Below are 25,933 nucleotides of genomic sequence, written 5' to 3' on the forward strand. Positions count from 1 at the left end.
TTTTTCCAAGTGTTACCCTTTATAAATAAGTACATTTGCTTTCATACATACAGTTCATTGTACGGATGGCGATCTGTACACATGGGCAGGAAAATGCATTCATTGAACTTTTCACATCTATCTCACACAGCTCACATGTACAGACAATACAACTGCTCAAGCAAGTACAGCAAAGGAAAATGTCTTTCCTTATACACAGGGGGCTAAATGCCTCTGTTGGGTGTGGGACATCCCCACTGCACGAGTTCACAACTGCGTGGTGTTCAATATATCGGGAGAGAGAACAAACATGCATTGGATAATATACTGTACAGAGAAAGTCCTTTACATCTGAATCATAGAAAACCTAAAGGAAAACTAAGTGCATTAAAGCTTTTTCCAGCAAGTGTCTTGAAAGGACAGCAAAGAGGAGGAGGAATCAAAATCATATTAGTACAAATCACTCTGTAATTGTAGACTGTACATGTCTGTACTAATTAAAATCATCTTGGATTTGGAGGAGACAGAACAGAGACGGAGATGCTGCGCTAAATGGAAAGGAGGCCATGCCTGAGGATGGCACCTGCCCTGAGCCTGATGAGGAACTGGCCCCACTCAGCAGGAATCAGCCAAAGGAAAAAAACAACAAAAACAAAAACAAAACCAAACCGGAACAGGAAGTGTAACTTACAGGATTCCCAAAATAACCTGTCAATGAAGGCGAGATCTAGAGCCAGCATTTCTCTTTTTTTTTTTTTTTTTTTCCAGTAAGCTGGTACACAATAAGGCAGGTACATTCAAGTACTGAATTTCCAGAATTAACTGTCTGTCTGGTCCTGGGGACCGAAGGGACTGAGTTGAGTCCCCCTAACCATGTGTTCTGGTTAGCGATTAGGCAAAAGAAAACTCCAGCCAGTAAGTGCTACAAAAACAAAGCAGCTAGGCTCCTTCCTTTCCAGAGAGTAAGTCTGTCTGAAAAACGAGAGTGATGCTGGCCTGCATCTATATGCGTTCAGCTAAAACCTGACAGGTCAGCTTAGTGGAGATTATCAGAGTCAGCAGGAAGAAGTGAGATGATATGGGTGAGGAAACATGAAAGTAACACTTGATTTTTGGTGTCCAATTACGCATTCATTTGGTACAGACTTGCAAAGCTCTGACTGTGGCCATCATGTGGCCACAAGCATCTCAGGGTGGTTCAGCAGCTGTGAGGCATTGGACACCGAAATGCAGGTTACCAACACTTCAGCCCTTGAGTGGTCTGTGTTATAAGAGTTGATGAAGACCCAGTGATTATTCAAGTAGCTCTGCACAGTGGCTCCACCATTCCCATTGTGCTTGTGTCCAGGCCCCCCGCCCCCCCGCCGCCACCTTTTCTTGGGAGCAGCCAGAGCTGAGTTCAAGGCATTGCATGGTGAAGGTTTCCATGACACATCTTTGTAGGTAGCTCTTACCCCTAAGCCCTTTGTTCATTGTTGTTAGTCATGGTAGATGGTCAGTCTGGAATTCCTAGAGGAAAAGGAGAAAAAGCCACACCTCTCAATGTGCACTCAATGGGGCAGCACAGGCCTCGGTGTGGAAGCAGCAGCAGGCTGCCTTTGCAAGTTGGTTTCTTGAGAAGTGGGCAGCCCAAGGACAGACAGACAGGGTGGGAGAGGCTGGGACAGGGAGGGGGAGCCTGTTCCGTTTTGTGGCAAAGATTCAGTGAGCAACTGGTTTTGTCCAAGGCATTTCTGCAGTAGAAAAATAACTATTTTTGAATCAAACCACCCAACTGTGACATCTCTGGAGTTATAAAAGTTGGAGGCCAAGAGGAACTGAGAGGGGTGCTTGTGGGGAGTAAAGGAGTCTTAACTCGCACCCACCCATCCACCAGAGCAAGTGAGTTCTAGTCAGCATTCTCCCAGCCTCTGCCTGGCTCAAGGTCCAAAGCAGGTAGTGTTCAAAGAGCTTGTCTTGCCACAACTGGCACAGATCCGTGAAGACACCTCTGCAGGCCTCTGTCCCTCCTTCCTGAACCCTCTGGGCCTGCGGGCTACCCTGGAGGCGGCTCCTCCAGGGGGGACATGCTGCCCTCCTTTGCCACCAGACAAGCCTGGTGCAGAGCCACAGTGACACCTAGTGGTAGAATGTGGTTGAAGCAAGGTGATGTCCACATAACCCACTGTACAGGACTAAATATCTAAGGAAAATACTTATGGATATTAAATTAGATACTGGTTAATTTTTCTATTGGGTACATCTCTGGAATATAAAAATACCAATATTTCGAGAGGGGTTCATAAACTACTATACAATATGAGGACCGAGAATACCTTTCTCTAGGCTGATCTGTTTACAATAATTTAGGAAAAGTGTTTAATAATCCAGGCTTGACTAAATTAGCAAACTTGTATCTCTGGACAACGACCTGGGGTACTGTACATGATTCTAATTAGTAGGATTTTCCTGAGCCTTCGAGTTTCAGTTAAACACATCTAGAAAGAGGGGCACATGGGAGAGGAACAGAAGGGTTTGTGCTCTATTAACTTGGGGCTTTAATAGTGCACGTCTGCAACCCGGACAAGATACAACAGCAGATACAAAATGGTCTCCATTTTGTCCGTGCCAAATTCTCATGTTACACAGGTTTTCCCTTTACTTTGTAAATAAACATTAATTTTTAATTGTTAATTGTGTGCCTTACTGATCCAGTAAATAAAGTAACCATGTCTCAGGAGTCCCTAAGAAAATTGCTGGAAAAGCACTTTAAAATCACTGCAAATATTTTTTTTGTATTTAAAAATCCTTAATCTTTTTGATGCTTATATACAACAGTTATTTCTTGTGCTATAAATGTTGTGATCCACTGCTTGATTTCTTTCCTTTTTTTTTTCTTCCTTGAAAGATACACTAAAAGACAAGAGCGGTTTTGCTATTTTCTAATGAAGACATCACGCACACTTAAATATCCAGTATTTATCAGAGTTACAAATTCAAACAGTAAAGTGCACCCATTTATAGACATGTGATGGGAACCCATTAGTGCAAGAATTCTGGGTGAACGAAACGTACAATTTGGTGAGAAATCTAGAGGCTGAAGTCTGTTACTACTGTCTCCATTTCAGGGTGATGTGAACTGGGTGAGTGGAACTTACCAGGCTCATCTGAAAAACTTCCCCCACTGGAGGCCAGACATTGACTCAGCAAGTGCTGCTGGGGCAGAGGGCATCTCGGAGATTCGGTACTAAGATCAGCCCATGGCAGTGAAGTAGTGCAACAGAGCACAGGCAGTCTGCTTACAGGGAAAAACGGTCGCCTGTCCCCAGTATGGTCTAGTTGGCATATTCTAGTCAAACTCAACTGGAGCCCAGTAGTGCTATTCACTTCCTCCTACAATGGCTAACAAAGAATTGCATTTTGACTGTTTTAAGTGTTTTGCCCAGTAAGGCATAGACCCGCAATCTCCAGTTTGTCCAGGAAAATCGAAAGACCCTGGGGACAAGTGGCATCAGTGGCATGTTTGTAAAATGCAGAACCTGCTCACTTGCCTAGACAGCTGAGTACGGGTGGTATGTGTGGTGGTGTTTCAAATAAGCAGGGGCACTTTCCTGACAGATACAGAAATTTCTCAGAATGTAGCAGCAGCTCCTCAGTGAGAGGTGACGAGGAAGGGAGGAGATGCAAAGGGCCCCGTAGGGCTGAGACCTGGACAAAGCGGGAGCTGGGCTCCTGGCTGCAGGCTGGTGCTACAGCTGAACACTTCATCTTCTCAGAGAGAGAGAGAAAGAGAGAGGGAAAAAGAGAGGGAGGGAGGGAGGGAGGGAGGGAGGGAGGGAGGTGGAAGGAGAAGAGAAGGGATAAGACACTGGCACTCGCCCTGGGCTAGCTGAGTAGGAGACAGTCCCTAGGCATCAGAGAGAGTGGAAAGAGTCTGGGTCTTGAGCTGGCCCAGCTGTCTGCTTCTAGCACAGACAAGTCCTGGCCTGTTTCAGGCTTGGGGGCGGAGGGTCCATCTATTTGGCAGAATCTAAAATAGTAGCGAAACGTTTCTGATCTCAGCTTCATGCTCCCTGTGTCTTAGTGATACTTTCAGAGGACACTTACTATTACAAACAGGTCTGGTCACGTCTGGATTTTTATTCAGGAAACTGCCCTTTCAATAGCCCTTTACGAACAAGAGCAGAATGATTCCTAAGGACAGAGAACAAATTCTCTTTTGTCCAGTTTCTGAAGTTTTCAGAGCTGATGTGCAGTCAGTACCAGGCCTGTGCTAAGGCTTTGGTTTCAGTGTTCTTGCTGTCCATCTCATGCTGGCCTCAGTCACGCACAGGACAGGTCAGCAAATGACCACAAGACACAGAAGGGTGGAGGGTAGCTGGATCAGAAGACCTGCTGTCCGTCTCCTGTGCCCCCACCCAAGGCTGAAAGGGGTCTGTCTTCTCCCTGAAACACTTTGCTGTGTCTGGTTTTCAAAGATCGCTCCCCAAACACTCCTACCTCAAAAAAGAAAAGAAGAAACAATTCCTAGAGTAATAGATAATGAAACTAGATCTGGAAATGGAATCAGATGACATCTGGCACAGGGTGCAGTGGCCCTGGGTGCAAACTTCAGGAATAGAGTTCCAAGAGAATTATTTGCTTCTCAGAGAACCAATCTTTTCACTACACCACGTAGGTTTTAAAGAGGAGGGCTGGTAAGAACACAATTAGGCTCTGGGTGAAGACCCACTGACAGGATTACTGTACCAGTCACACTCCAGGAAGGGCTTGCTTTTGTGGAATATGATGCTCGATGATACATCAGGACCTAAAGAGCAGACTTCTCCAAGACAAAGATTTTTCTCTAGCCTTTCACTGAGAATCCAGAACAGTCTTCCTCTTGCTCTATTTATGTATTCCTGCCCTCCCCAATACTGCCCCCACCACCCCTGAAAAATCAGTAGATTTTAATAGTTAATTGTTGGCTAAAAGCCTAAAGAATACCTCTTGGTGAATTATTTTAAAATATCCATGATCCTCATCCGATTTCCTTGGCTGAGTGAAATATTTAAAGGGCTGGTTGTTTTCTAAATACTCATAGAACACTTCTTGGAAAATCAATGTAGTGATATTTTTAAATAATTATATTGTTTTTTTTCTTACAATTTAATAGACCTGTTTCTTCTCTTTCTCCTTGATCCTTCTGCCCCTGTAGGAAGACCAGCAATAACCTAAATGAACATTCTAGACCTGATGACTGCAGGGAGCTGGCAGTCCTGGGGAGGAGACCATGGCACAAGAATGCACTGGGGTTGGCTATTTGGATAACACTGGATAAGAATGCAAAGGCAAAGGGGCATCATACTCTTTCTAAAGTTCCTAGAAGAAAACAAACAAGAACACCTTATTTTTGTAAAAAAGGAGAAAGACATTCACACAACAAGAACATCAGTGAAAGCGATTGTCTCCTGGAAAAAGCTGACCAGTGTGTCTGATCTCCCTGGGTTAAAGCACACGGCACAACAATCTCCTCGTTGGCATCGGAAGAGAGGGAGAGAGCATGTGGCTGGGGCACAGACGAGAGAAACCGAAGTCCTGGCTCCCTGGAGGCCAGCTTCCCGGTCGGCTGCATGCAAAGAACTCCGGCATGTGGGCTGCCACCTCTGAACACCACACAGAAACTACATGAGAAATTAAGCCAGAGAACTACCTCAAATGTGGAAACCAAGCCTGAAAATGTGCAGTGAAAACATATGGGTCTCACTCCAACAAACGTCTTTTAAACATTAGACTCCACAAATGGTCTCTTTGGTTTGATAGGGGATGTCTGCCCTTGTCGAGAGTCCCGGGACAACTGCCTGTACAGGTTGTCCTGGTATGCCTGAGCCACAGGGAGGGTCCGAGCCACCTTCACATCAGGATATGAGGAGGCCTGGCCGACTCTCTCCAAGAGGTCTCCACGGGACCCATTAGCCAGCATCCCATGGGGGCTGTAATAATCGTCCTCCAGCAAATGGCCATTCTGTGCATTGTTGGTTTTGTTATAAAAGGCAATGTTGCTGATGGATGATGGTGGACTGAAGGACTCGGGCTGAGGCAGGTTGCCTGGAGACGTGGGGCTGAGAACGGTATCCACTGATGACACGGCCCAGGTCCGATTCTGCTGGTGAAGGTGGGGGTACTGTTGAGTCCGGGCTGTTTTATCTATGATCCCCATGAATGGTGTGGTCCTGGATCGGGTGGGCTCACTGGGATAACCTCCCTGAGTGGGAGACACTGGTGACAGCTCATCACATGACCTATCATACGCCGGTTTTAGTGGGATCTCCATTTGTTGAATCGAAGAAGATGGCCGGAAGGTAGGAGTGAGGTTGGAGGCTGATGAGATACTATTGCTGGATGGAGAGAAGCGGAGGCCTACACTCTGGGAGTGCAGCAGCGGCCTGGGAGTGGGTGGATGGGGCTTGATTTCATTAGGGTTGACACTAATAGGTCTTCTGATTAAATGTGACACATCAGGGGAACCTAGCTGGCTGGAGGAACGCTCCAGATCTAGTTTTGAGTGACAGACTGGGTAATAGGATGCAGACTGACTACGCCCAATCTGTGGCGTCTGGCTGTATCTCATACCACCCCGATATGCTGAGGAAGGTCGCTGTGGAAGGTCTTCTTTGGTCAACCCTCCATGTTGACAGATGGCACCTGCACTTAGGCTAGCCTGGACATGTTGCACAGGTCTCCCATCTCCTACGATCCCCCCAATTGACCCTTGATAAACCAATCGGCTCTGACTTACTCCCATGTCTCCTTGTGAAGACTGGTATTTACTAGCCATCGAGTGGGCTACTTGGCCATAGGCCCCTGTGGAGATGACAGTGCTTGAATGAACCGCTGAGCTGGGCTGGTTGCTTCTCACAATCTGGGCCTTGGCAGGCTGTAGCCTAAGCCCTTGCTGGGGAACTGCCACAGGAAGCTGAGGCATCTGGTAGGGCCGCTGGGCCATTTTGGATAATGGGGATTTCGGTCTGCCAGGAAGCTGACTAACACTTGTTTCTTGTTGATAGCGCACGGGTGAGCCAGACTGAGATCTATAGATACTCATGCTTTCAGCAGGAGGGCTGGCCCGATACTGAGGGCCTCTCCGGAGAGGGGAAGGAGGGGGGCTTGGGTATTCCTTGCCCTGTCCTCCCACGGGTGGGGGGCTAAAGCGGTAAGAGCCGCTCTGGTGGGCCGGGGAAGTATGCGGAGGACTAGGCCTGTAATGAGAGTTCTGGTGAGTCGGAGAAAGAGCGGGTGAGGTGGACTGATAGCCCTGTCTGGTGGGAGAACCTACAGAGCTACTGGAACGGAAGTCAAAAACCTGATGCGAGCCAAGTGGTGAGCTAGAGATGTAGGCTGAGTCCCGATGGGCCGGAGAGGAGGGAGGGCTCTGGATTATTGGGAGCCCCTGACTGGGCCGAGCCTCGGTCTGGAGGCCAATGGAAACATTTTCAACATCCTGCTCCAGGTACTCCTCCTCGAATATATCCTGTACAGAGTATATGTCTTCGTGCTGTGGTTCGGGTTCCGCTTCTTCTGGGAGCGGCGGCTGAGGCGGCTGCTGAGGTGGTGGCGGCGGCTGCATCTGGCGGCATTCCTCCTCCACTCGCAGCAGGAGTCTCTGGATCTCACGGTTGTTTGGACAGAGCTTGATGGCCTCGTTCAGATCCTCTAAGGCTGCTGCAAACTGTCTGCTTGACAAAATGTAAACACAGGAACTGGAGTTATTCTGAATCAACAGGAATTACCAAGAGCTGAGGAGGCAGCCACTATTCAGAGAACTGGGGATAGTATCTGTGGGAGTCTGGGCGGGCATTGGGGTTGCTTTCGTTTGATTTATAAGGAAGGAAACAGGGAGGCTGTCATTCTGGAAGAGTCCAGAATGCTTCCTTAGCCTGTTTAGCCTCCATCTTCCTTCTGGCCTCTCTGGGATTAGCAGAGAAATGGCCCCGTTTGTTAGTCCCGCCAGGCCCTTCCGGAAGATTCTGTAAGTGCGCAAATGCACACCAGGCAGTATAAGGGTTGGGTGGGGTTGTCATTTACAGGGTCACTGTCAATTAGCTTAGGAACAAAACAGTAACTACAATATTTAAAAATCTTGCTGATCCAGCATAATTTTTTCTTTGTATTCTCAATATTTTGGCTCCAAATTTCAGGCCTGTTCAGTCCTTGGCAAGAAGCCTGTCTTCTGCCCCTTTCTCCCTCTCGCCCCACAGCACTGCTATTCCTCCGTTCTGCTACATCAGAGCTGGGCAGGTATTAGGCTTGCTGACTAGGCAACTCAGATTCTAATTTACAGATGAGGACACAAACTCTCAGACATATTCCCATCCTATTAGTATCGCCCAGGAAAGCGGCAACTGCCTTTGTGGGTAAGGAATTATCTGGGGAAAAAGAGAATTTGATAGTTAAGCTTCTATAAGGACTTTGTTACCCCAGCTAGTTAAGACTAATATTACTGCCACTGTTGTCACTAGACTTAACCTGGGTTTGGCTGTTAGGACCATATCCTCCCCTGGCCACAACAGTGCACCTGAAGCAATTCTTTCCTGGGCAGAGTTGGGAAGAAGGGAAGGGCACTGGGCAGGAGGCATCAAGGACAGTGACAAGTTATCCAAAGATCAGTGATGGCAGGTTCTAGGTCTTTCTGGAGCCTTTCATGTCCACTGGCCAAGCCACAGCAGATGGACATGAGGGATGCAGTTTCTCTTGGGCCCCCTCAATCCTGGCAGCAGGGACCTCCTGTCTCCGCGAGGGTGTGGTGTGGTGGTGGTGACTTAGGTGAGGAGGAGGTCTGATGCTACCAGACTTGAGGAGAGACTCAGAAGGAAGATTAAATGACCTAGGGACTCCTCAAATGCCTACAGGAAAAGAGGAGCCTGCCATATAAGTGACCCATTCTACTTTTCCTTCTAAAAGGGCCAGAAGGATATTTTGCTTAAGTGACCTCTTCTTAAGGCACCAGTGTCTCTTCATGCTGTCTGCTCTAGGGGTTAAAAAGCGATTGAGAGATAGCAGAGGCTTCATGGAAGAAGGTACCATTCTCTAGCAACACAAAGGCATTTTTCTCCCAAAGTAAAATGTTCTAGATCTCCATAGCCCTGAAGATTTGCCAGTATCAAGCGGAGTTCTATGCTATGGGAGCCATCCCCAAAGCATGGCCCTCAAAGTCCTCAGGGAGAGACACATTTGGGTACATATGCCCCAGGATGGCCTACATTGCTTTGGCCAGATTTTTGGAAAAGAGACATCTTGCTCGTCACCCTCTCTCTCTCTCCTCACCTGCTGCTGCGTTTTGCCCTTGCTCTTGCATAGTAAGCTTCATAAGATTTCGGTTTCAGCTCCAGGGCCTTAGTAGCAAATTCCTCCGCCATTCCAAAATCCTGTCATTACAATAGGTGTGCAAATGAGTCATTGAAGAGATATGAAAAATAGACAGTTTGGGAATAAAACAGATTATATGTACATTTCTTTGACATTTATGGATGGAACACGTGGGGTTCCTGACATGCCTGGCATGGCTCTAGCCATGTGGCCTAGGCTAGAAGCTCCTTTTGCCTTTGCCCTGTGTGGCCTGCAACAACTCCCGGGAATTTACCTGCCCAGAAGCATTAAAATACTTTTCATTTGCCTTCCTCTGCTTTTCTAATGAAATTCCTTCTAGCCCAGAAGCCAAATGTTAACCCAATGAGGCTCCTGAAGTTAGAAACCTGAACTCTTGTTACACATATGTGTGTGAGGCAAACATGGGGGCCTCATCCTATGCCCCAGCTTCCTGTCACGCCCTCTAGGGGGTGAGTGAGATCCAGCAGGATGAGGTTTGTGGAAGGGAGAACTGCACTGACCATGGAGACTAACTAGATGGGGTAGGGGTGCCACACAGACTTGGGTTCAGTCCTCTGGTCGACCCCACAACCCCTCAGAGGGGGTGGCGTGTTTTTGCATCCATAGCTACTTCACAGACAGGATGAAATGTGAGAACACTTTTGAAAGACCCAACACCATTGCTGGCACATAGTAGATGCTTAGTAAATGGTAGTTTCCCTTCTATTTCACAGGGGTTTCTCTGGCCTTTTCCTCATAACTGGTTCCTTACTTAGGAAGCATTTAAAACAACAAAAATAAAGTAAGAGAGGGCCCTGGCTGTGACTAGGGTTTGTGCTGTCACTTCATTCCTTGATCACTGAGGCTCCCTCAAGGAGCATGGTCTCATCTGTCCTCATCTGAGAACCCTGGGAATGGGGGTTCTGGGGAACAAAGCCAGAGTTGTAAAGGTACTCTTCCATACTAAGCTAAAAGGAGAGTTCTTTCTCTTCTTTCAATGTCAAAGCCTTAGGACAGCACAGTAACTTCTGGTGACATGCATGGCTCCTGAGGCAGAATGAAGGCCTGGGGTATAGGTAGAAGTTAACAAGGAAAAGTGACAAGCTATCTCGGACAGAAGAAGATGGACCTCAGGTGCTTTGTACAGTATTGGTCATGGGAGGTGACTGGTAACTGTTTCTGAGCAAGCGTGAAGCTAGCGAGGAAGTATTCCAACTTACGGAAGTCCTCTCCTATTGCTACTGTCTCCATTCTTATCTTTTTTCTTTGGACAATCATCATTTTTGGCAAGATTAGAATGCTTTTAAGAAGTAGATTATTTGTTTAGGCAAAAGAGAAGGTGGCAGGCTGGTAGCGGCTCCTGAGCACTGTCTCATTCTCACTGGCTAGTGCCTTGCGGGGAGCATGGGTACCGCTGGTCTGGTTCTGTTTCACAGAAGAGCCTCAGTGCCTTCCTTGGGGCATCCCCTTCCCAACAGGAACTGCTACCCTGTCCCCACTCTCCTTAGCACCCTGGGCAACTCTGCCTCTTTGGGCCATAACTCTGTTCTCTGAGACACGCATGTCGACATGAGGGCTCTTCTGATTGCCAGGGTTTAGCTGGAGGAGATGAAGGTTGTACACACAAACAACCTCTCTCTGGAACTGACAGCAGGCCTCTTGCCCCTGCAGCTGAAATCTCACTTCTGCACAGCTGAGCTCCCTATTCATTGGCATTCTTTTTCAGGGTGGATTGTTTTTAGCTCCTGAGGAACTGTGAGACCTCAGGCAGGGGGTTATCAGAGGTTTCTGACACAATCTCAGCTCTTGCCAATCTCTGAGAGAGGGTTCTCGGCCTGGGAGTATCTGTGTGTCACGGAAGCAGTGGCTGAGGGCATCAGAGACTGTTTCTGCATGGCAGGTGAAAAGGACCAAGGACTACTTGGGAGGTAACAGAGGAGCAGGAAGAGTCCTATGGTTCCCTCCGTGACAGAAGAGCCAGGGCATGCTGGAGTACAAAGATGAAGAAAGGAGTGAAAAGTTCAATTAGATTAGCCTTTGAAATAAACCTTGAAGTCCATGGTCCTGAGCCGTCTTTCCAGCCCTTCCTTAAGTGATGATGGGCCTACCAGAAAGGAAGGGAGTGACTACAATTCATATCCAATTGCAGCTGGAATTCGAGTGGCCACTGCTCCCACATTTTCCCAAAGACTGGAAAACTGACTTGGGGATAGGAGATGATGATGATGGTATTTCAATCACTTTTGGTGGGAACTAAAAATTCAGAAAGCTCCAAAAGTGCCCATAGCATTAACTTTTTTATAGTTTAAGATACGGAGCATACTCAGACTTGATTTCTTTCAAATTGCAAATGTCAGTGCTCTGTGAAGGACAACCAAGTTCCAAATGGGGCAGAGAACGATTTCAGGGCCTGGTAAGAGCCAGTGAGTGATGTGGACTGTCAGCTTCCAGGGCTGTAGAAAGCAGCTGGGAGGAGAGGGACTTACGTTCATTTTCCTGCGACATCGAGAGAGGTTGAGGAGGAGAGACACCTTTAGTTCCCGGAAGGTTTTCAAGTCCTCACCAAACCCTTCTCGGGGGAATTTCTTCAGAGCATACTGGTAGCGCTGGGCAGCCTCCTTTACTTTACCTTTCTAATGGGAGTACAAGATGGCAAAACACACAGTTGGTCTGCTGAGCAACTGAGGAGGTCCGGCCCCCACTCCCTTCCTCCTCTCTGCAGTGATGATTAAGTTCACCCTCCCAAACACTACTAGCCTGGGGATGAGGTCTGGCCCCGGCAGTGAGAGCAGAGGGTCCAGTCTTTTCAACAGGAAACTCACCTGGCAGGAAGGGCAAGGTTGAAGGGGATACCCCAAGACACAAGCCAGAGAACCAACACCTGGAACCTCAGGCTTCCTGACTGGATTCCCAAGAGACCGATCTTGCTCATTTCAAAGGAGCTTTTTCTTGACCCTACATCCCTGGGACACATATCATTTCCTAGTCCCAACCACTACAGAGTTATTACTACTTCTTTACTTTTGGCTTGCCTGGAATACTTCCTGTCTGATGCTCCTCCTTGCCAGTCCTGTACAACAGGTCATTCTCTTTCTCACAAAGGAGGTGGGAGCTAAAACAGTCTAGCCGTTGCTTCCTGAATCTCAATGCATAAAATTGTATGTCAGTATTCCCTTGCTTTTAGAAAAGGCTGGGGATAGGGTGGTAGTAGAGGAGTTTAGAATTTGTGATCTATGTAGGAAGGATTTTCCAAGATGCAGTAAATCTATGATCAACTTAGGGACCTGGTAACAGGGGCCTTGAATTTTCCTCACATTTTGTATCTGAAAAATCTATCAGCTAATACATACATACACACACACAAAAAAAATAAAACAAAGGAAAATCTAGAAGCTGAACTCAGAATAATGCAGGAGGCATCTCCCATTCATTCCACTGATCTTAATCTGCTCCATTTCTTCTGTATAGCTGTAACTCCACCAAGGATCCTGATCTTTTGATTATGTCTTCAGCACCTTTCATTAAGGAGGGATCTGGAGTACGCCAAGGTAGAATTCTGGGTGGGAACAGCAATAGTTGGGCCTCTTCTCCTTAGGAGGTAGGACTCCTTTTCTTGGAATATCAGAGGTTATATTATGACCAGGGCTTAGATTCCTGAGAGCAATGCTATCCCCAAGTCCATAAATGTAACACCCAGAGTAATGACTTCTTGGAAGTCATGTGAAATACTGGTTGGGTCAGGACTCCAGTTTCCTTGGAGTCCAGGAGTCCTAGATTACCATGACTTTCATCCTCAGAAAACACAACTCTGCTCCCAGGAACTGTATGTTTCTTACATAATAATGAGCTTCTTGATCATTTCCCATCTTTGGGCCTGGGAAATATCTCAGTGAGGTTGGATTTATATTTACCTTCAGGAGAAGATGCTGATATCTTAACCAGACAACCGTGACATGTTCTTTTTTCTTTTTTTTTTTTTTTTAAGTAATCTCTACACCTACCGTGGGGCTCAAACTCACAACAAGAATCACATGTTCTTCTGACTGAGGCAGCCAGGTGCCCTGACATGTAATGTTCTTTTGGGACTTCCTATAGGCCATGGGAGAGAGTCTGTGTTAGGGTTATAGGCCTTCAGCTAAAATTGTGAGCACAAAAAGACTCCATGCTTTTTTGTTGTGATTCAGTGAGTGACTTAAGCAAATCTTATAACTGCTATTTGTCTTGCTTTCCTTATCTTACTCAGGGATGTTAACAAGCTATTATTACTACAGACTTTTAAATCTATGTATAAATTAAATATGAAAGCAAAGATCAATGCCTCTTTCCCATGGACTAGAAATATCTCTACTACATAGTTTTACTTCACTTGTCCCATGAGTTTCCAGGTCCCACTTAGCGGATTCCATGCATGATTTATATAACTGCCTACTAGTGACCAGTTAAAATTAGGTCTTCAAGTTGATCAGCTACAGGCTTATATATAGGCCCTTCTGCTCTCCTCTTGGGAAATTAAAAACTCAGTGTCTTCGACTTATGAGCCCATCACTGAGGGATAGCAGTCTCCCTTTGCCTTAGAGCCGAAGATGAGACTGTCAAGACTTTAGTAAATTCTACATGTAGAAAAGAGTCAGTGGCTGCTTTAAGGAAACTGTTTCTTCCTCCCCTCACCTTATAAAACATGTCCCCCTCTTCCATCAGCTTGCTCAACAGGATGATCATGATGTCTGGTTTGGAGGTGGCCATCGCCCATGTGGCTGGACCTGTAGTGTACAGGATGCATGATGGGTAAAAAACTCAGACAATGTAAGGGTGGCAGGAAGCTAGGTGAAAAAAACATCCTGGGGGATTTCTGCTGAGAGAACAACTTGCTCCACAACAATTTCCTCATCGTTTAGACCTGGGAGTATCTTAGGGACTCCCACTGCCAAGAAGCTGCGCTGGATTTCTATTCACCTTAAAATAAGAACGTCTGAACTGTCTGAGCTTGCACCACAAGAGGGCAGCAAAGCCTGCCAACGTGTTGTATTTGGGCAGGCCATGGCTTACTCTGGAGTTATTTTAAATGAGGTCATTAGGAGAAGGTTTACATTAAATGTTACCACAAGATCTAAAAAATCCAAAAAAGGCAACCTTGGGACTCATGATCCCTAGTTGTTTAGTCTCTTAACTTAAAAATATGTACTTTGTAGAAGGGGAATCATTAAAGATTCTAAAGGCTCCCTTAATTGGGAGTAAGTATTGAATAGGCCTCCCTGGGATTTACTTTGAACCAGGAGCACAGTTCAAAAGTCAAAAGATGTGAAACAAGCCAACAAGCCGACATTACTGAGGACTACTTTACCCACAAAGAGAAAGAAGAGGTTAAACTGATTAGTTTATAGACACCTGAATTATTTACCAACTAAGCTTTCCAGGGTTAGTTATCAAAAGTTCAAGTTATTCTCTACAACAGTCATTAAAAAAAATCTTCTTTTAAGGTGAAGTAAATTAAAAGATTAGAGGTGTAGGGAACTCATGCAGGCTAAATCAAAGAGGAGAAGGCAAAGCTGACCAAGCCATCAGACCACGCCTGATGCTGACAGCGGTGAAATATACCTCGTGGGCGACTCGGTAACGTCTGACAACCTTCAAAGAAAGGAGAAAACAAAAAGTTGTAGGAGAGGAAAAAAAAATGGATGAAGGTGAAAAAAAAAAAAAAAAAAAGAAGGAAAAAGCAGCAGTGAGAGGCAGGCAGCAAAAAAGCCAGCATATCAGCCAACCCTTGTCTATGGGTCTGAGGGATGGGGGTGCAGGTGGGGCGGCAGCAGCAGGGACTGGAGAGTCTGAAGCACATACAGAGCAAGGGAAAGCAGAGGCTCACGGCAGTGCAGGGATCGAGGATGCTCACAGGGCGGGGCTGGCACACAGGCATTAGCACTAAGATGTGCTTGAGGTCAGAGCAGCCTCCTGGCTGAGGCCCCTAAGGGCATGGCAGAGAACCATGTGAGTCTGGACACAGAGTGGTGTAGACCGTGGCTCAGATGGTGCTTTCTCTGGGCCAAGAGCCTTTCTGTTCACTTAACAACAACTGGGCCAGGGCAGAGGGGAAACTATACACACTCACACCAAACACCCAGGGCAGCCAGACCACTGGGCCACTCTGGCCCCCGGGCACAGATGGCCAGCACCTTCTTCCTTTCTCCTACCTATCTTGGCTCCTTTCTTCAGAAGAGTGACAACAACAGAAGTGTTCCGGCACCCCACTGCCCTATCCAAAGGGCGCATTCCGCTATAGTCAACATGTTCAATCATGGCCCCGTGATCCACCAAGAACTGGACCTAGAACATGGATCAAGCAGAACAGTTAACACAAGTGCAGTGGCTCAGCAGAGCTCCACTGAGGGCTTTGGCTGCTGCCTGGGCTTTTTATTCAACTGCTGCTCTGAACCAGGCTGAGTAGCCATGGTATTTCAGGCCATACATGTATTCTTGGTCTTCAGTGGTGTTTTGAATATTCCTGTCCTCTAGCAAGTACAGGTCCACGAACTTTCTATCAGAAATCATCAACATGCTACTCTACCCTTAATCCCAGATGACATTATGGATGGAGAACCTTCCCTACCTATGCTATGCAAAGGCTTCTGTAAAGGCACTCACCACCTCGGCATCACCATAGAAAGCTGCCAGATCCAGGGGGGTGCGGCCGTTCTTGTCAGCATGGTCTGTAGCAGCTCCATTATCCACCAGAGAACGGACTACTGACAGATGACCCTTCAAGCAAGCCCAGCTGAGGGCTGTCAATCCTTCTTTGTCCATTAGAGCAATGGAGGCACCTATAAGAGCAAGTGTAACAGAGGGCTGAGGAAACATAGAACCCAGAACCACTCAGAGCAGGAGGCAAAGCTGGTGCTTAAGCTGCACACTCTGGCCAAAGCACAGCTTTTGTTTCTGGTATGTGAGTTATCTTTCAATAAAACTGTTTTTATTTTTATTTTTTTAAAAATATTTTATTTATTTATTCATGAGAAACATACACACACACAGAGGCAGAGACAGTGGCAGAGGGAGAAGCAGGCACCATGCAGGGAGCCCAATGTGGGTGGGACTCAATCCCAGGACCCCGGGATCACGCCCTGGGCCGAAGGCAGACACCTAAACGCTGAGCCACCCAGGGATCCCAATAAAACTGTTTTTTAAAAAAATGATCCTATAAGCACTTGGTAGAAGAGAGCCTCATTGTTTTCACTGGATATTCTGGGCCCTCCACAATCTACCCCAAGCTTACTCTCCAGCTTAAGTTTCATTATGCCCCTCAGAGAATCCTCTACTTTGGCCAGCAGATATGCTCACTGCCTCTGGACTCTTCCACAATATTCCTGTATCTTCACTTTTGGTCATGTTGGCTTCCATGTGGGCAATCTTTTCATTCCCCACAAACTGCCTCATTTCTACTCATTCTCTAGGAACCATTTCCAAATCCCCTATTTCCAGGAAGCTTCTCCTGGTTCACTGTTCACTTCATCTTGAATGTGCTTAACATATGACCTTATTCGGTTATTAATCTTTTTAAATGTATCCTCCTTGCACAGAATTCTCAGTGAATGTTTTCAGAACTCAGCAGAGTGACAACACTGTAAACTCCTGTAGAGATTCTCATAAAACAGGAGGAGCTCAGTACATGGTTATCATGGTTATCACTGGCCACTTTCTTTCTCCCTACAACATGGGGGAGATGAACTCACAGGAAGAAACTGAGCCCCAGTCACAAGGAAATTCAGAGTTTAATTAAACTCACCAGGCTTCAATGATCCCATCCCTACTCTCTTAGCCTTTTTGGTATTCTATAACTGTTTTTCTTCAACATTTCTATTTTTATCTGTAAGGATCAAGCATACTTGATACACTGTTGTATAATTAGTCTAAAATTCAGCATACATTTGGTTCTTAGCCTAGACTGTAAGCTCTTGGATGGCAAAGAGCCTATCACTTCCTTGCTAGTTTGAAGAGTACCTAAGACAATTCTTTTCACACAGTTGACATGTCATACTAACTAAAGTAGGATCAACTTACTGTGTACAGAACACTTTCCAGGCTGCCTCCCCAGCTAGACAAGATTCAGATGTCAGATCAAGCTTAGGATGTGCCATAGCTAGGCTCAGGATCCACTCAGCAGTTATCTGGCCTATTATCTTTTTTTTTTTTTTTTTTTTTCTATTATCTTTTTACTCCCAGAGGTCAGACAACCAGACTTTGTGGCTTCCCATAGCAAGATGAAGGGCTGGAAGGTACCATACCTCTAACTCTGATGACAGCTGTTTATGTACTGGGTTCTCTTTTCATAATGGTATAGTTTGCAATTAAAACACTGACTCTAACACAGAATGAATTTGAATGTGGTACAGAATCTAAGGAGTTTTCTTAGATGGAACATCTATAAATTTCCTGGACAGAGACTCCAAAGGTAGAAGAAGCAGGGTAAGAAGGTTCTGGATGTATATTACAAGCTGTAATGTACAGCTGCAATATACAGATGTATATTATAAGCTGATTTTCCAAAGATAAGGAAAGCTGGAATCTAAGAAATAGGAGATACATATGAAATAAACTCATATATTCAATATGCGTCCAAAATTCAGTAAGTAATCTTCCCCTTCTCTCTTTTCTTCCCCTTGCAGTTAATGGAATCACACTTCTTCCAAACATCCATTTTAAAACTTTGAAGTGATCTGGGGCCCCTGGGTGGCTCAGCTGGTTAGGTGTCTGCCTTTGGCTCAGGTCATAATCTAAGGGTCCTGGGATCGAGCCCCAAATAGAGCCCACATCAGGCTCTCCACTTGCCGGGGAGTCTGCTGCTCCCTTTCCTTCTGCCCTTCCTCAACATGTGTTCTCTCTCTCTCTCTCAAATAGATCAATAAAATCTTTTAAAAAACTAAAACTCTGGAGTGATCTATAACTCAACGATTACTATTTCCTACGTGTAATTACTCTTTATAATCAAAATAGTTTTTGTTCTTGGCCCTTCTGTTCTATTCTAACAGCTAGTGCACCTGGATTAGAGCATCATTATTTCTCATCTATTCTATTACAATGCTTCCTAATTGATCCCCTGGTCCACTATAATTCCTCCATCAAATCTACTATTTGCACTACTGCCAGAGATATTTTTTTTAAAGCACATTTTTTATTCACTTTTAAAAAATATTGAAAGGCTCCCTACTGCCTTCAGAATTAAATTCAAAACCTCATTTAATCTGTTCCTTTTCACTTTCTTCCTACCTACATGTCCAGTTTTACTTCCCAAAAGCCCTCATGTACTTTACTGGACAACTTGCTTATTTCCCCAAACCTGTTGTGTGCTGGTTCTCCTCCCTGACTTTTCATTTATGTTCGTTTCCCTAAATATGAAACTTTTTTCTTTTTTTTTCTTTTTGAAACTTTTTTCCTATTCACCTTTCAAAGTCTGTCCTTTCCTAACTCCAATACCTTTATCAGAGCACTTAGGATTCTCTGCTTTTCAGGTATTTATCTTTGTTTCATCTCTTCCTTGCCAGATACAGCATCTCAGAGGGCACGGATTATAGTGTATTAGTTAAAAGGAAATCACTCACTGACATAGCACTAGTATTGTGTTCTGCAAATAATGTAAGCTAAATAAATGTTTGCAGAATTTGTTGATTTAGTGGAAGTCTCTGATTTAAGTGTGAATAAAGGAAATACTGAACATCCCTGACTTGTAATGGTCTGACTTACAATTTTTCAGCTTTATGATGGTGCAAAGGTGATAGGTATTTGGTAGCAAATGTACAGCAAATTTTGAGTTTGGACCCTTTCCCAGGCTAGTGATGTGTGGTACGATGCTCTCTTGTGATGCCGGCCAGCAATAGCGAGCTACAGCTCCCCATTAGCCACAAAACAACAAAGGTAAACAACAGATAAAGCCATTATGTGCTGTACAACCATTCTGTTTTTCACTTTCAGTACAGTGTTCAATAAACTACCTGAGATATTCAACACTAGTATAGAGTAAGCTTTGTGTTAGATGATTTTGTCCAACTGTAAGCTGATGTAAGTGTTGTAAACACATTTAAACACATTTAGGGTAAGCAAAGCTAAGCTATGGAAATACCACGTTCCACAGGCTAGATGTATTTTTTTTTTTAAGATTTTATTTATTTATTCATGAGAGACAGAGAGAGAGAGAGGCAGAGACACAGGCAGATGGAGAAGCAGGCTCCATGCAGGGAGCCCAATGTGGGATTCGATCCCAGGACCCCAGGATCACGCCCTGAGCCGAAAGTAGAGCTTAACCGCTGAGCTACTCAGGCATCCCCAGGCTAGGTGTATTAAATGTATTTCAACTTAAGATATTTTCAACTTATGATATTTTAAACTTGGGTTTATCAGGACATAAGCCCATCATAAGCAATGGTAAGGGAGAACAAATCTCTGATATCTATGTCTGATAAGCTTCCACTGGCATGTGGCAGACTCCGTGCAGTGATCTCAAGGTTATCAGTAGCTGAAGAGGTCCTGCCTTTTCCAGTAGACTTAGGTTGTTCTGGGACATTTATTCCTGCCACATTTTAACCTGAGAATCAAGGTACACTCTCTATCCTCCTCCAACCCCCTCTTGGCAGAAGTAAGGATAGATATCATAAAACCAGATTTGTTTGTTGGCTGGAGTGGAGTCATTAGGCTGGTCACAATTATACTATCTCCTGCTTCCTATAAATGCTCAAAGTCCACTAGATGGTACTGTAGAGCCATCAGTGACGTGAGTTTTCCTTCTCTAGAAGTCCTCCATCACTCACCCCTGTTTTGCATCAGTGAATGAAGTCAGAGCAATCAAAAGGAGCCTGAAATGCTTTTGAAGGTGGTGTGACCACAATCTCCTTTAATTCACTTCCCATTCACTAGGAGTATGTGAATGTTGGTTAATGTCAAAAGCAATTTATTACAACAAGAGGATAATATTCTGAATTCTCAAACAGGGTCCCACTGTTGGCAACTGTCTTAACCTCTGTCTCCTTTAGATACAAGAAAAATATTAGTTGTTCAGGCTTACAAAAGGATTGATAAAGAAAAAGCATAGTCCTTGGAAGATGAATGTCTATTGAGTATATATTAAAAATCAAAGTTTAGAGATTACAAATTTGAATTAGAAAATTCAGAAGATGTTAATTTGACTAGAATACCAAAAATCCCTCAAACCATAAGGAAACAAAAAGTATCAGAGTGAAGGGTCCCACTGTATATAAGAGGGGAGATGGACTTTCACATTTTAGCCAACTAGATTAATAGTACATATTCTTTTTTCTAAAGATTTACTTATTTTGAGAGAGAGAACACGTGTGAGCGCATGCGTGAGCAGGGTGGAGGGCAGAGGGAGAGAGACTCACATAGGCAACTTGGTGAGCATGGAGCAGGGCTGGATCCTAGGATCCTGAGATCAAGCCCTGAGCCAAAACCAAGAGTCAGGATGCTCAACTGTCTGAGCCACCCAGGTGCCCCAATAATATCTATTAACATCTCTTAGAATCCATCACTGGAAATCATGAATTCCTTAGGTTATTATAGGCACTGACCATGCAGCTCCAGCATCCCAGGACTGACCTTGTGCAAGTAGAAAGTCCACAGTTCCTAGATGGCCTTCAGAGGCAGCCATCATCAGGGGAGTACGACCCTGCTTGTCTGCCATATTGACATCAGCTCCATGGGTGAGTAAAAGATCAACAATCTGCAAGTGTAGAGAAACAGGGACAAATGAGCCAGGAAGAGCTGTTGAGTAGCCACGTGCATGTTGTTCCCTCCACTGAAGGATTTCTTCCTGCTGTACAGGCGAGTCATCTCTACATGTAAGTGTCTACTGCAAGAGTCCCTTAGTTCCTGCACAGTCCTAGTACCATGTTATTTGATCTCTGACTCTCCTAAGGATAGCCAAAATAAGAATTCAACTCTGAATGTTTGACTCAACCCCTAAATGAAAAAGAATTTAAGATACAAAAGGCCAAGATGTAGACTAAGCAATCCCATGATGGAAGCTCTAACACAAGTCACTACCTATGCCAGTGCCATTTTATTGACTTCTAGAGGTTGCAAGGCTGCCTGTTGTGAATACCTCTGACTGAAGTGAATACAATAAAGTGCCTCTGTAACTCTTCTATACTGTTTGGCTTCTGGAGCCTTTCTTCTACACAAATACTTCCAAAGATTATCACCAATATGTTTTCTTTTCCATCCTAAGTGTATAAATTAGTGGAATTTATCTGGAATTCAAACATCTGGAAAGACTGCATAGCTAGAATTTACATACACCACATTTTCTTTTGGCAAGTCTGAGACACCTGCAAGACACCTGTTAGCAGGGGTCTATTGGGATATGAATCTTTTAGAGAACATGTGGATACTGTGAAATGTGAGAAGCAGGTCACTCCATGACCAGGCAAAAGTTAGCTGGTCCTTCTATACAATATAGATCAGGATGATGATCTTTTTTTAAATGATGATGATTTTGAATGTTAGGTTTCTGACATATTCTCAATGAACCAGAGTATTTTTTTTTATTTTATTTTTTTAATGAACCAGAGTATTATTAACAAAGGCCCAAGTCCTCAAGCCCGGTGACTGCTGAGTAACCCGAACTTTGTGATTTTTTTTTCCTCTCTGCTTCTGAAGTCCCTTCCTAGAACTCAGCCCTATCTGAAGAACTGGAAGTAGCTACCCTGCTTACCTGCCAGTGGCCCTGGCGAACAGTGCTGAACAGGGGCACTGCCCCACGGCGGTTTGGCTGGGCCACTGCTGCCCCCTGTTCCAAGAGCAGACGGCATACCTCCAGTTTGCCCCTTCCAGCTGCAGCTGTCAGTGCTGAGGGCAGAGAACACAGACTGAGAACAGGTGGGTCTTTCCCTCTCCAGCCCTCTGTGTGAGCATGGCAGTATATCTGTGTTAGATTAATGGAACTGCTACTTTACCTCCAAGAATGGTTATAAGCTACTTTTGTCACAAATGAAATTTTTAAAGAAAAATCATGAATAGAACCACATTTAAATGGGCTTACAATATATGGAGACAATTGTAGATAATAAATTTATTGAAAATCACCTTTGATTAAACTTACTTGGTTTCATTTTTCCTACCTAGACTGTCTTCTCTGCTTTTGACTTACCTCTTTTTTTGGCACCTCTTCTTGGCAACAAACTTCACATGGGTGTGTATGCATGGGTGAAATGTAGAGAGAAGGGCCTTTGCAGAGTAAGGTCTTTTTATTTTATTATTATTTTATTATTTTATTTATTTATTTGGCAGAGAGAGAGAGTGAGAGGGTACAAGCAGGAGGAGCTGCAGAGGAAGAGAGAGAAAGCAGGCTCTCCGCTGAGCAGGGAGCCCGACATGGGGTTCCATCCCAGGACTCTGGGATCCTGACCTGAGCTTATGTTTAACCGAATGGGACACCCACGTGCCCCAAGTAAGTAATTTTTAAAATTAGCTAGGAACCACTTCTGGCCAACCTCTACTCCTGGGCCCTTAAACCTAAAGAACCAAAGTCAAGAATAGCAGTCTCAGTTGGGCCATTTTTCTTTTTTTCTTCATTAGTTGAGACAGAAGTTTCTAGTACATTTGCAGCCACTTTCATATGGAAGTCGGAGATGTTCAAGTTAATAGTCTTAAAGATGAGAAAAGAGGTGTGACAAAGGTTCTGATTATAAAATAATGGAGTCACAAATAATAAAAATAGCAATAGTGACTATAAGGGACACAGCAGGAAGAAACTTAAACATTCTTTTTGTGCTACTGTCCACTCAGAGAGTAGATTCTCTGAGTGCCTATTTCATTCTCTGAGCCTGGTTCAATAGTAGCAAGAGGGATTTGGAGATAGATTTTCTATTAAGCTCATATTTGAACAAATATATATATTTCATTTGATCGTCGCATCTCAAATGCATAGGTTCTGTGTTTTAAAGAATGGAGGAGGGTGGGGAGGATGGTAAACACGGTTACAAGGCAGCAGGAATTATGCTTTTAAAGAAAGAGGATGGGGCCTGGGTAGCTCAGTTGGTTAAGTGTCTGCCTTTGGCTTAGGTCATGATCCCAGGGTCCTGGGATGGAGCCCCATGTTGGGCTCAGCAGGAAGTTGCCTCTCCTTCTACCTCTGTGCTCTCTCTCTCTCCCTCTCTTGCTCTCTCTCAAATAGATAAATAAAATCTTTTTTAAAAATTTAAAAAAATAAAAAAAGAGGATAGAGAACTTTTTTTTACCATGCTGACTTGGACAGCTGATGTGGTAGCCAGCAAGTCCTTCCTTGATCATGGCCACCTACTCCAATGGCAAATCAGAAAAAGATAGTATTTGGTAAGTGCAGATCATATTTCAGTTTGCAAATGTTGGTATCTAATCAAGAAAGCAACTGAAATTCAAATCAAATGGTCACTTGAAAATTTTTTTCATTTAAGTACAACCAGTGGCATTTTGTCCTTGGGCTTAGTCAAATTCATCCACAACTGATTCATATGCAAAATCAAACTACCTGTAATTTCAACTAAGATAAACTTTTAAGTAACCTTTTCTTTCCTCAAGGATAAGAAGGGCTTATGAAAAAAATGTGACAGTTTTAGAAGATATATTTACTCAAACTAGATGTATGTGTCTTGCCTTATGTGTATTTTCAATTTTGGAGCTCTTAACACTGGCATTTCTGTCCTATTCCTAACAGGAGGGCAGAGGTTTATCCGAGGTGAGGGTCATTTCCAAGCCTTCAATGAGTAAGTATAGGTATTGATGGTTATGATTATTAAGTTGACAAAGAAGTTTTGTGTCTTGTTCCTTACATCAAAGTGATCTTCTCTCTTTGCCAACTTCATACTTCTAACAGTTTAGGAAAAAAACCACTTTAATTCTTGGGTCAGAACACGAGAGTAGCTTCAGACATTGGTTAGAACTCATCATGTTGTACACCTTACATTTATGCATTATATGTAAATTAGATCCTAGGAAAGCTAGGGAAAAAAAGAACTTGACTGGGGTAGACACTCATTAGAAACCACAAGAATCATATTGTTGGTATATAAAACAAATAATTAGAAAAAATTCTAACTCTTACTCTCTGATTCCATTTAAAGTAGCTACGAGGTGATAGGGTTGCAGCAAACCTCCCTTTTAATGCCCTGTGTATGGTGGAGGGAGGGCAAATACATTCTTTTCACAAAATAATTTGCAGCTTGTTGGAGAAAATACAAACAGTATTTCAGAATCAAGCCTTTCACACCAATGATGCCAGTTCACACAACACTGCTGAAAATTTACAACCAGTGCCCATCTTGAAAGCTAAAACTTATATTGTTCACTCTAATCTGGAGTTATACTGCTCTGGCTGGCCCATTTCAGCTCATTGGATAACACATTAATCTAAGAGGGAATGTTCCATTTGGCTTTTTTCTTTGTTGTATCATTTTTGTTGCTTAGGTTATGATGTAATTTGGTAGGAATCTCCAGCTGATGGCTGGACATGGTCATTAAAACAGCTGGCCAATTTCATCTCAGAACAACACAACTACATAAAATGGGATCTGTACTTTTCAAAATCCAAGAGCAAAAAACTGCTTTGGCTGGATTTTATGTAAGTCTTATCAAAAACTGTTACAACTTTTTGAAAGAAAGAAGATTAAGGTAAAGTCAGTTCCATAAAGCAACAAACTGATTCTTAGAGCAAACACAGCAGTTTGGAGCCAAATCTCTTCCTAAGAGACCAGTTACAGAATTTGTTCCCTAGCTTGTCAGCAGCTGATGAGATTATCTGACATAAATGGTCCTTCTTCAAAGTGGAACATCTAAGGAGTCTGAATAGGCAGACAGGATGTAGCTCAGAGATGGGGAAACAGCCAGTCTGCTTGGATGGGATGGTAACACTCAACAGAATGTGGCAAAGCTAGTGGTTCTTGTGTGTATCTATTTTCAATTGTGAAAGAGTATAGCACAGACTAGGTCATGCAAGACAATGAGAGAGAGGTGGTTGGGGAGACATAAACTGATCACTGCTATCCAAAACACTAACTAAACATTTATTGAACTATTTATCAGACACTGTCTCTGCTCTCAAGGAACACAAGGTTGAGTCAGGATGATAGACAAATAAAAAATACATTACTATCCAGTGTATAAGTGGGATGGAGATAATAGGAAGAAGCGTCTGAGAAGGTCTTCAGAAAGAGATGTTCATCTGAGCTAGATACATGTTCATCTGAGAAATAGAAGTCTCAAAGGCATGCAAGGACAAGGGGAGGCAGGCCGGGCACAGGGAGAACACTTACAAGGCACTGAGGTGGGAGACAGTATGTTTGTTGTTACTGGAGTTACTAGAGAAGTGGGGCAAAAGATAAGCCTAGAGATCACAACTGGTCTTCTTAGATTATACTAAATAACTTCATTAATGATACAGGTCATTAAAGGGTGGTAAGCAGGAAAGTGATACCAACAGATTGTGGCTCACTAAGTTCACTCTGGTGGAAGTCACAAGGGAGATGAATCATGAAAGGGTGACAAGATCAGCGATGAGGCAGTTGCAATAACGTAGGCAAAAAATGATAAGGGCATGAGTTATGGGTATCTTGTTTATTTTGTGAACTCTTGCTTCTTTTGGGTCATAGGATGGTTCAGG

General features: G+C 44.2%; 1 protein-coding gene across 12 annotated transcripts in view; it reads right to left on the reverse strand.

Annotated features, from left to right (window-relative positions):
• TANC2 (tetratricopeptide repeat, ankyrin repeat and coiled-coil containing 2) overlaps nucleotides 1–25,933 on the reverse strand; it is a 369,082-nt gene continuing 343,149 nt past the window's right edge. For 10 of the 12 annotated variants that reach the window (XM_077853866.1, XM_077853860.1, XM_077853862.1 and 7 more), the window contains 9 exons: nucleotides 22,013–22,146; nucleotides 20,896–21,019; nucleotides 15,940–16,115; nucleotides 15,489–15,621; nucleotides 14,899–14,928; nucleotides 13,972–14,063; nucleotides 11,790–11,936; nucleotides 9,262–9,362; nucleotides 1–7,670 (listed from right to left, as the gene is read on the reverse strand). In XM_077853866.1, coding sequence (XP_077709992.1) covers nucleotides 5,720–7,670; nucleotides 9,262–9,362; nucleotides 11,790–11,936; nucleotides 13,972–14,063; nucleotides 14,899–14,928; nucleotides 15,489–15,621; nucleotides 15,940–16,115; nucleotides 20,896–21,019; nucleotides 22,013–22,146 — 2,888 coding nt within the window. In that variant the 3' untranslated portion in view covers nucleotides 1–5,719. The remainder of the gene's footprint in view (nucleotides 7,671–9,261; nucleotides 9,363–11,789; nucleotides 11,937–13,971; nucleotides 14,064–14,898; nucleotides 14,929–15,488; nucleotides 15,622–15,939; nucleotides 16,116–20,895; nucleotides 21,020–22,012; nucleotides 22,147–25,933) is intronic. The other 2 variants (XM_077853869.1, XM_077853863.1) reach the window with 1 other exon arrangement.

Source organism: Canis aureus, chromosome 16 (genome assembly GCF_053574225.1).
Source record: "Canis aureus isolate CA01 chromosome 16, VMU_Caureus_v.1.0, whole genome shotgun sequence".
NCBI lineage: Eukaryota > Metazoa > Chordata > Mammalia > Carnivora > Canidae > Canis > Canis aureus.